Source organism: Gossypium raimondii, chromosome 4 (genome assembly GCF_025698545.1).
Source record: "Gossypium raimondii isolate GPD5lz chromosome 4, ASM2569854v1, whole genome shotgun sequence".
Classification (NCBI taxonomy): domain Eukaryota; kingdom Viridiplantae; phylum Streptophyta; class Magnoliopsida; order Malvales; family Malvaceae; genus Gossypium; species Gossypium raimondii.
Window position 1 is genome coordinate 41,453,596 of NC_068568.1, and position 11,201 is coordinate 41,464,796.

At 33.3% G+C, this 11,201-nt stretch overlaps 2 protein-coding genes across 3 annotated transcripts; both read left to right on the forward strand.

Moving 5' to 3' along the window:
- Positions 1–448: 448 nt before the first annotated feature.
- Positions 449–5,020, forward strand: LOC105780137 (uncharacterized). 2 transcript variants are annotated; one of them, XM_052629632.1, is made up of 7 exons: positions 449–685; positions 789–880; positions 1,201–1,300; positions 1,785–2,643; positions 2,845–2,975; positions 3,227–4,038; positions 4,815–5,020. In XM_052629632.1, exons 1-7 carry the CDS (start codon positions 579–581, stop codon positions 4,844–4,846), a joined length of 2,133 nt encoding a protein of 710 aa, XP_052485592.1. In that variant the 5' UTR covers positions 449–578; the 3' UTR covers positions 4,847–5,020. The 2 variants fall into 2 exon arrangements, with proteins under 2 accessions (XP_052485592.1, XP_012459727.1); XM_012604273.2 differs by lacking the exon at positions 4,815–5,020 and having other exon boundaries at positions 3,227–4,153.
- A 1,262-nt stretch (positions 5,021–6,282) lies between these two features.
- Positions 6,283–8,216, forward strand: LOC105780807 (F-box/LRR-repeat protein 4). Its single transcript, XM_012605315.2, has one exon. The coding sequence runs from the start codon at positions 6,595–6,597 to the stop codon at positions 8,038–8,040; it is 1,446 nt and encodes a 481-aa protein (XP_012460769.1). The 5' UTR covers positions 6,283–6,594; the 3' UTR covers positions 8,041–8,216.
- Positions 8,217–11,201: the final 2,985 nt, after the last annotated feature.

Sequence of the window (11,201 nt, forward strand, 5' to 3'; positions counted from 1 at the left end):
ATATATAAAAATATATTTTAAATATTTTTAAATTTAAAAATTAATTAAATGTTGACATGTCATCCACGTGTATGTCATTTAAGCAAAATTTACAAATATTAACTTTTTCATCTATTTTGGGGTGATTTGACTAAAAATAAAAGTTCAAGAGGTAAAAGAGGCGAAAAATTAATCGGAGGGTTAAAATGATTTTTTCTAAAGTTGGAGGGCAAAAAAAGGCATTTTACCAAAAAAATGCAAATCTATTTCTATTAGTAAATATATTTAAAAAAAAAACCTTAAATGGCCTGTATATTCAGGAAAACCTAAACGGGCTGAATACAATCCATGCTAATAAAATGGGCCAACAATCTTGGAAGTCAAACATACTCTGACCCAGAAACGACCCGACCCGACCCGACCCATTTCTATTCGAAAGCTCAAAGATTTCGATTTCAGCTTCTCCCTATTCCTATGCTCTTCTAAGCTCCAACCTTTCCTCATTTTAGCTCTTCTCACCGAGAAGATTGCTTATGGGATCTCTCAAATTCAGCATCTGAATTTACATCGCGGAATCGAAGCTCTCATTGTAAAGAGAAATGGCCGAAACCAAAGAGAAGAGCCTGAGCGACGAAAAACCGAAGCCAAGAGTACGCCCAATTGTTCGCCTCGGGATCTTCCTCATCTCTCACAGCTTCCACGTTAGGTATCACTAATTAATTTGAATTTATTTTTCCCATTTTTTGGGGTTTCAATAAATTGTTTTTAATGTTTGTTTGTCGTTTTGAATCTTTTGATGTTTATTTCAGTGTCGTTTGCTGCACTGCTGGGGTTTTGGCTCTGTTTCTATTGCCTGTTCTTGCTAAAAATACTTACATCTCCGAAAATGCCCTCATGCCAGGTTCCCTTTCATTTTCATTGCTTTATGTTTCAGTTTGAATAATTTGAATGGATTCTGTTCAACACTTATTTTATCTGTACCGAATTTGAATAAGTTTGAGTGAAATTTACCGTTCATTTGGATGCAAATTGATAAAACAGAACACTGGAGTTATCATGGAAAGAAGAAGAAGAAAAAGCTGATATAAGATTGTGTTCTATTTTCATTATTTATGTGATTTCAGCATTTGATTCCTTATGGATGTCCTAGTAATGATAATACTTTTCGATTTTGTTCAATCTGTGTTCTTGATGTTTGAAGTGTGGTTTTGACTTATGCAGGTTCTGCGAGTCCCATGCTTTCTAATCAGCATGTTTCGGATGGAAATAGATTGGTGAAGGATCTAACTAATCCAAACTCGAAATCTTCAGAAACAGGAATGTATGTGCTGGTTGTATGCATATGGTTTAAAATTTTGGTTTTGTGGTTTTTTTGTTCCATGCACAAAGAGTTTGAGTATTGTAGCATGTAGCATTTACAGGGAATAGTTGAGAGTTTATGTTTATTAGCAAGTTATAGTTATCATGCATGATCTTGTGTTTTCTAGGATGTAGAATCCCTTTTTTCCGGTTATTGTATATTGCTATGAATCATATCTTATTTGGCTAAACCTGGGCTATGCTAAAGTAAAGGACATAAGCATACCCATAAACATATAGAAATGTTCTGAATATAATCTCTTAAAGTGTTAAATATTTGATATCTCTTATCTTTACATTGGGATTTTTTGCTGTTTCCATATGTTTTCTTTCCACACCTTGGTCTTCTTGTAGTTATCATCTACCTGACTGATCAATACGTGGATAAAAATAGGTCAAAGAAATGTGATCTGATTCTGTTTACCTTGTTTGTATTTCCATTTCAGAGAAAGTCACAAAATCATAGCACAGTACATGTTAGACTTGGGTGCTGAAGTTAGTTTCCACAAATTCCACCCTCAGATGAATCAGTTTCATCCTTTACACTTTTTCTCTAGCCCTGATTCCGGTAAGATACAAGAGAATTACAGTTGTTCATCATACGGTATCAATACGGTTGGGATTATAAGAGCTCCTCGTGGTGATGGGAAGGAGGCTATTGTCTTGGTAACACCTTACAATGCTCTAAAGAGTGGATTTGGTGAGGCTTTATCTTTAGGCATTGCATACTCAGTATTTTCGTTGCTCACTCAAGTTACCTGGCTAGCCAAGGATATTATATGGCTTGTTGCTGATTCGCAATATGGAGAGTATGCAGCGGTTGCTGCTTGGTTAAGAGAATATCAGACTCCTAAATTTAGCAGTCTGAGTGCTCCAAATGCTGAGATGTGTCCAGATGTTAATAATCTTTTTGAGTTGAAAGGTCATTCTATTTCTGGAAGTAAATTCTCCAATAGTTTTAGACGTGCTGGGACTATGGCTGCTGCTCTGGTCTTGAAGGTTAGAGATCAAAATGAACAATTTGAAGACACTATTAGCATTTATGCCGAGGCATCTAATGGACAAATGCCAAACTTGGACCTCATCAATGTTGTGAATTATTTGGCAGTGCATAGGCAAGGTTTACGTGTAAATGTGGAGAAATTGTGGTCCCTTCTTAACTCCAGTTGGCTTAAAAGTTTGGGGGAAATCTTTGAATCTCTAGCAAAAGTAGCTAAAAGCTTATACCCCAAGTGGAAATTTGGTATCCCTGCAACAGAGTATGTTGAAGGCACTGCTACACTTGCAAGCTCATTGTATTATCAGGTAGAATAGTGTTGTTACTTGGTACTCTCTGATTTTGTTTGTTGTTTTTCTCCTTTTCTCTGTTACATTGTGACATATGTTCTACTTCTAATAGTATCAAATAGATGAAGTAAAGTTTTAAGGAGTTGCAGATTTGTGCTTCTCTCTGTTGATTGAAAAGATGTTTGCTTTCTCTATCAATAGTGCTTTTGTTTTTGTTAGGCTCTAGGTGTGCCTACAGGCCCACATGGTGCTTTCCGTGACTACCAAGTTGACGCAATCACGTTGGAGATTTCACCTAAATTTTCATTGGACAAAGTCTGGCGCAATGACATTCTTCTAAGAGGCGGCCGGTAATTTATGTTTCCCATTGTTTTCATTTATTTTACTATTGTAGTTCTCATTAGCAAGTGGCTTACGAAAGGAGATTGTCTTGAAATTTTGAACTCTAGATGATGTGAATAATCGTGTAGATAAGTTGCATATGGTACAGACAGGAGATAGTTGCCTTTAGATAAGTTCTACAGTTTGTAGATCAATTTTATATAACTTTGTTATTGCCACCTTTTTTTTTTTCTGAAGGATTTCATGTTGCTTGGTGCAGGTTGATTGAAGGAGTTATACGATCAGTAAATAACCTCCTTGAGAAGTTTCACCAATCATTTTTCTTGTACCTCTTAACATCTCCTAGTAAGTTTGTGTCAGTAGGGGTTTACATGATTGCGTTTGCACTTCTCATAGCACCACTTCCAATGGTTGCGGCTTCTCTCTATGTGGATGCAAATAGTTCAAGCAAGCGTTCAAAAGGTGATAGCTCAACTCCATCTGCAATCACTGATACTGATGAACACAGTATTGCTATCAGATCCTGGAGGTGGCTTAATTCGGCTAAACTAGTTTTTATTGTTCACCTATGGGGTGCTATTGTTTCATTGCTTCCGTATTTCATCTCCCAAATACCTGATTGCAGCCCAACAACCAGCTTCATGATCTGGGTTTTGCTTTCAATCCTCAGCCTTCTAACCTTGAACTCAGTTCTGGCTTCTCCTTTAGCTTGTGCTAAAGCAACTCAAGAAAAAGAATGGGCTCTTGTGAAATCGGTGACTATCTCATCGGTGTTCATTGGATTGGGGCTCATGTCAGTCATTAATTTTGCTACCGCAGAAATTGGAGCTTTATTGATGGTCCCAATGTGTTTACTGGCTCAACCTTTAAAGCTTGATGTTAGAGCTGGTACTCTGAGAAGTTTTTGCAGGATGATCTGCAATCTGGTTTTAGGGCATATTGCTTTTCCACCGGCTGCTTTTTTTCTGTTGAAAGGGATGCTTGATGGTTTTGGCAATGCCAACGTGGGTGACTTCTGGATGTGGGTTGAGTCTCTTTGGGCATGGAACAGTGCTACATATCTCTTTATTGGTATGGTACAGTTGCCATGCTGGGTCTTATGCATTAGCATTTTGTTTCATACTTGTTGACACGTCTTAATTCTGTTCGGACCTGCAAACTTAATATCAAGTGCACTTTAGTTTCAGTGTTTGCCTTCTTACCTAATTTCAGTCTTTTAATGAAAATTAGACTTAACTTGGAGAGCACATGCGGTTGTTGCTCGCCAAAGCTGCATGATGTTCTGGAATTTGGTTCTGAGTTTGTAATTAGCTTGTTGGCTGACCGGATCACAATGAGGTTTTGACATTGTCTTTTAAGAAAAGGTGGTATTCCACGGATGATTTGTCAGGCCTTTGTGGTTATTTTCTTGCTGAATTGATTCAAATTTCCTCTTGAGGTAGAATCGGGGCTTGCGAGTAAGCTTAAGGTGAACTTAAGTTTCAAAGGAGGAAGAATCTCTACATGTAGATTGCCTTCTTTTGGTGCACACTCTTCCGCTAAGGAATAAATGCTTGCACCACTTACTGAATTTTCCATGAAAAAGATAAGTCATGAAATAGAAAATTAGGATCTTATTGCAAAATATTGGATTTTATCCGACATAATTTCTTCGGATAGAAGGGAATCATCCATTGAAACCTCTATTTAAGAATAGAGAATAGGGGTTTGCTTTGAAATGCTGTTAGAAAGTTATAAATTTAAGTAGAAGAAAGAATATGATAGGCACTACTAGATGCCTTGCTGACGATCCATAGCTTCCAACTGAATATGCTTGTTTCATTTGCCTAACTTGTTCTTTTTTCTAGTTGAAGTGACATATATATTTAGTCATGGATGAGCTAAAGAAGATGCAAGATATCAAAGGACCGTATTCTACAACCACTCCATAAAAAGGTAAGCAACCAATGAGACAAAGCAAACTTGATTCTCTCTTAAAGATTGCAAATTGATGTGTCTATTGATTCTTTGCTGCCTGCTTTAATTATATATGTGATCACCGGGGATTCTCTTCTTTTCCTTTTTGTTCTTAAAATCATGGATGCGTCTGCTCAAATCTTTCTTGCACGCCCAGCCCAAGCATTGCAAATTTAATTTAACATTCAACATTTACATCTTTTGACAATTTAATTTTATTTTTTTAAAGTTCAATTTGACTTTTAAATTTAAAAAAAAAGTCGAATTTGATCATCACCCTTTAAAAAGAGTCAAATTAATTTTTTTAACGGAACTACGGATTAAAAGATTAAATTTTTAAATATTGCAGTCTGCATGATAGCTCATATATATTTCATTTTTAAAATTTATATATATTTGAGTATTTTTATAATTTTAAATTATTTGATGACGTAGTCAATATTTTCATAAAAAAATGACTTGACTCTTTTTAAAAGGTTAATGGTTAAATTTAAGTAAAAGTGATAAATGTAAAATCGAAATGTAAATTTGAAGTGTTAAATTTGAGATAATGGATTATTAGGTGCAAATAATTTGATGTTGATTTAAACAGGTTATTGATTAGTAGGGTGTAATAATAATTAAGTTTGGAAGAATAAGAATTTAGACAAGAATTAGAGGCTGAGAAGAAAAGGATGGAAACAGCCGGCACGAGTTGTATGACCTTTCCAACAAAATCAAAATGGTTATTATTTCTATTATAAAATAACAACAAATGACGTCACTTTGTGAGGAAAATTCCATGAATACATCGAAGCACCTAACTTTAATTTTTATTTTATTTTTGGCATAAATGTTCATCAGGGTGACGACGAGTCCAAAACAAAAAAGGTTGCTGTGACGTGGAAGTCAATACCCAAACACTCTTGAGGAAAAAAAATAATCTTTTCAGAAATGATATTGAGATTTCTTTAGAAGATAAACATATATTTCTTAATAAACATATATTAAGGAAGTCGCTTAATTCAGAAAGAAAGAAAAAAAGAAAAAAGAAAACACTCTTAGCTTACTTATAGGTTTATATTCCTTTGCCTCCAAGTATAAAATTTTAAGTGAAAAATAAGATAAGGTGATTATTTTTAGAAAATATCAATTGAAGCTGTTAGTGAAGTCAGAATAATTTAATGGTATGGTGGAGTCAATGGTTATCATCTTTCTGCTTGTTTAATAAGGTAATTTAACTGAGAAAGAAAACAAATAAACAATGCAAGAAAATCAATATAAGTCTTATTATTATTTATATTAATATTCTACTTAATGAAATAGTTAATAATTTTAAAAAGTTGCTTTGAAATACTCCTCTCTAAAAGAAATTATATCAAGTCTTAATATTATTAGTGAAAATGAATATAAAAAAGAAGCCATATTCCCCCAATGCATGAACTTCCAAGTCTCAAATGTTCAAGAGTTGTCTGTTCTGGTTCCGGTTTTCCAAGGAGAAGCTTGTTTTAGTTCCAACAACAATATGTGTTCCACGGGCTTCCATCTGTGCTTACCTAAAATTCTCACATAATCAACATTCAATTCAACCTTTAAATCACAGCCACAAAGTCAGTTTGTCAATACCCATCACAGGAACTCAAAGCCTCACAACTAACCTCTGAAGTTTGCAGAGTTTGCAGCAAGGAGACCATGGATGACATGTTATGTGATGAACTACTGCAAGAAATATTCAGAAAGCTGCCATCAACCCCACCATCTTCTCTATCTGTTTCTTTAGTTTCCAAGCGTTGGCTTAACCTTTATAGAAGCTCAAAAGCATCTCTTTCTCTCAAGTTGCTTCCACACAATTCTATGGTTATCTCTTTGTCTTCTCTTCTTTCTCACTACCCTTCTCTTTCTTTCCTTTCTCTTGTTCTGTCTGATGCAGCCGATTCCACCTCTTCCAACAACAATTCAAGCACCACTGCCTTTTTCGACAACGTGCTTTTCGTTGTTTCTTCCTCTTGTTCTAACCTGCATCACCTCAGGTTCTTAGCTGGCCCTGTTTCTTGTTTGTCTTTGTTGTCTCTATCCAAATCTTGTTCCCAACTTACTTCAATTACTGCTTCATTATCTAGACCTCTTTTTCTCAACTGGGTTGTTTCGTTTCCTTGCTTAAAGGAGTTATGTTTACATGTATGCTCAACTGATGGTGTTGATGATGGAGATAAGCAATTTGGGTTGTCTCTAAATGAAGAATTGGATGTCAAATTTGGGTTAGAAACTCTCTGTGTATCAGGAATTCAGGCAGATGATAAGGGTATCAGTTGGCTATGGAGGAACTGTAAAAGGCTTAAAAAATTACAGCTGAGGAGCTGTGACAGTGTTGGTGATGGAGAGTCATTTGCATCATTTATCTGGTGTGTGGAAGGTCTTGAAGAAGTAGAGTTAAGGAAATGTAGGAGTATAATCGATAGAGTTCTATTAAGATTAGCTCAGAATTGTGCTTCATTGATTTCTCTACTGATCTATGATGGATGTAGTAGAGAGGGTTTGCTTGAATTCATAACAACTTGCAGGTGTAATTTGCAGAAACTTGACCTTAGATTGCCATTAGACCTCAACAATGATCACCTCTTAGCCATTGCTATGAATTTAAGAGGTCTCTTAACACTTAGGCTTCAAAGTTGCTGTCTGGTTACTGGTGAAGGTCTGCACATTCTTGGGGTTGCCTTGAACCCCACACTCGAAGAATTGGCTTTAATAAACTGCGACGTTGTCGATCGAGAAGTAGGGTTGCTAGCCACATTAGGACAAAATTTGAGGATGTTAAGGAAACTGGACTTGTCTTATAATGAAATGTTGGTTGATAAGGAGTTGATTTCTATGCTAGTTTCTTGCAATCATCTGACAGAATTGAAGTTGAGAGGTTGCAGGAAGCTAACAAGTATGACCATGGTTACCATATCTAAGACCTACAAAGGCTTGCAAAGTATTGATATTATGAATTGTCCTGGGATTGGAGCTCAGGCTGTGGAGTTCTTTGTCTTGAATTGCCCCCAGATGAAACAAATTGTGGTTGAGGAGAGCAAGGTTTCAGACATAGCTAGGACATGGGCTTGTCATAAATTTATAGAGGTAACTTCTGGTTCATGAACTGTGATTGAAGAATCATCTTATATATGCCATTTATTCGTGTTCTGTTGGAACCAACAACATCTAAATTTCTATCTAATTATGATGTTCTTGGAAAAGCTTGTACAATTAGAATTTTCTTCTATTTGGGAACAGAATTGAGTTTATTCTAATTAAAGCATTCAAGTGTAATATAATAGTGTATGATTTTGAATCTTTTAGCCCAAGGATATTGGGCCATTTATAACCTACATATTAATGGGACCAACATAGGCTTCAGCTCATATATATATAGTATAGATATTAGTAGACCTCATAATGGACTAAATAATACAAGTATATTAATATTTTAGAATGTAAATTATATCCTTATTAAATTTTAATTCATGAATTGTTACCATTATAACAACAATGTGAATATGAATTTAAATGCGCTTTAAGTATGTATTATTTTTATTTTAAAATTGAAAGTTATGGATAAGAATACAAATTATTAATTTTGAAAATTTTATATATAATTATATTAAACAATAACATAAATATAACCCAAAAGGTAGACACTGCATTACATTTTACGTTCAATATTTTTATTTAATCTGACACTACTTTTAGATTGAATATTTAAGGTCAAATTTCATATTAGACCTTGTATTTTGTGAAAGTTGTGGATTTAGTACTTATATTTAATTTGGTCATTTTTTAATCCTTGTATTTTTAGAATTTGAACTTTTAGTCTTGGTCAAATGGTAACTATTAAATTCATCAAATTATGTTACTTTCAAAATATGATTAGTCAAACATATTATTGTATGTGTAATGCTATGTCACTTGTTATTTTCACATAATAGTTGAAAAAATAGTTAATAGATTTAAGGTTTGCATTAAGATTGAAGTTTCGAAATTAAAAAAAATATAGCAACTAAGAATGATACAGTTGGAGAACATGGAGTAAATATACAACTTTGTGCATAATATAGGACTATTAACATAAATTAACCAAATAGATTTAATTGCTAAGACTAAAATTTCAAAATTTGAAAAGTATAGGGACTAAGATTGATGAAATCATTATTAACTTCAAAGATGATGAGAGTTGTCTAGGGGTGAGCGTTCGACCGAATCAAGTCGAATTGAGTGAAAAAATTTCGAGTTAATCAAGTTGACGAGTCCTATTTTATCATCCTAACTCGATTTGAAATTTTCTCGAATCGAGTCAAGTTAAATGAAATTCAAGTCGAATCGAAATGAGTGAAATTGTTCGAGTTAAATTAAAAAATTAAACATGTTAAAATAAAATCTTGTTACAGTATAATTAATTTCATGTTGGAGCACATAAATTTGAAACCATATATATTTGAAAACTTTTTCAAAGCAAAATAATAATAAAAATAACATACTTTAGTATGATAAGCTTGAATCATTAATTAACTTATTTAGGTCCCCAAAAGGTTAATTTATATAAATATGCTAGAAAAAAAACAAATGAGATACTATGTTGATTTTATAAAAAAATTACTGATCTACGCTGTTTTTGGAGAGAGTTCAACAGTAATGGTAACTTTTCCAACAGCTAAAGGGTTTCAACAACCATAAAATTTCCTATATAAACCCCTCCAAACTTTATTCTTTTCAACCAAGTACTCAATACTCATTCTTCCATCCTATATTCCCAATCCTCAATTTTCAAAATTTTTTTTCTAATTTTCCCAAATTTTATATTTTGTTTTACATCCCAAATGTACATTTATTTACAATATCTGAAAGTTGTTTATTAAATTGATTTGTTTTGTACCATATTATATTATAAGTTTAAAATTTACAATTATTTTTGTTACTTTTTCATTTAAGTTTTCTCCTTCCATTTATTCACCCAAATGTTTTGAGAAAACAAAGAATAGATTGTCAGTACGCAAAAAAATTAAAACTTTAGCTTGTGTATTGTAATATATATTACTTCAATAATTAATATTAACTTACACTTTACAGAGAAATGGCATGACTAATCGAATAAGTTAGTGTTTTCACTGCATTAGTTAGTGTTTTAATTAGCTTTTCTTCTCGATGCTCCCGGGTTATGTGGACATGTTGGCTTCGTATGTCCTGAGTGCCTACAATAATCGTATAACCTTGGTGTGTCTCCCTGCTCCTGAATATCCATATTGTCTCATATCTGAGTTGAGTTCGATTGACCTTTCGGCTTGCAATGTGAGTTTTTATCCGATACCAACTCGAAAGGAGCGTGTGAAGTAGGCTGCCACATGCGTTAATTCGAGATAGGGGGAATTCAGATTTCCAAACATTGTGCGCGCGTTCAAGTTTGTAAACTTCATCAACATAGGTCATGCAATCTTACGTTCCAAGGAACATACCGCAATTGCATGTGCACATAGATAACAAAGTGCTTGAAATCTCCCACAGTCATAGGTCATTTGTCTCAAGTCTATACGGTACGCTCCACCGATAACTCCATGGTTGGGTCTATGGGGTTGTGTAACAACCCAATTTTCAGTAGTGTTAGAACAGTGATTTGAGATCATTAAATTCGATGACAAAGTTAGAAAAATTTATTAATTAATAATTATAAGTTAAGTGTGATTTTAGAAATCTTTTTGAATTAGTGAATTTTGTGATTTAAAGGAAATTATTAGGTCAATTGGGTCGAAAACGAGGTATCGGGACCTCAATATTATAAACTGAGCCTTAAATATTTTTATAAATATTTACGGAGTGTCATTAGGGTAGTATTAAAGTTTCGTTAAGAAATTTTAACGTTTCGATGGTTAATTGATTAAAAGGATTAAATTACAATAGAGATAAAAGTTTAATTAAAGATTAAAGAAAAGTTAAAAGGACCAAATAGGGAATTATGACTTTTCTAAAGTTGATATGCATAAGTAGATTTTAAAAAAATCTAAAGTTAAAATATATTATTATTATAATAATATTACTTAAAAGTTAAGTTATATATTATATTATATTATATTATATTATATTATATTATATTATATTATATTATATTATATTATATTATAAAAGAAATAAAAGATAGAAAAGAGAATTGAAACAGAATTGAAAAACGAAAACAGAGAAGAAACAGGGAGAAAGAAAGAAAGAAAAGAAAAGGAAAATTTGGGGTTTCAATGTTCAAAGTCAATTTGGTAAGTCAATTTAATCCATTTTCT

Coding starts and splice junctions, on each gene's coding strand:
- LOC105780137 (XM_012604273.2), top strand. CDS start 579: ATGGCCGAAACCAAAGAGAAGAGCCTGAGCGACGAAAAACCGAAGCCA. Junction 686..788: donor TCTCACAGCTTCCACGTTAG/GTATCACTAATT, acceptor TGTTTATTTCAG/TGTCGTTTGCTGCACTGCTG. Junction 2,976..3,226: donor ATTCTTCTAAGAGGCGGCCG/GTAATTTATGTT, acceptor TGCTTGGTGCAG/GTTGATTGAAGGAGTTATAC.
- LOC105780807 (XM_012605315.2), top strand. CDS start 6,595: ATGGATGACATGTTATGTGATGAACTACTGCAAGAAATATTCAGAAAG.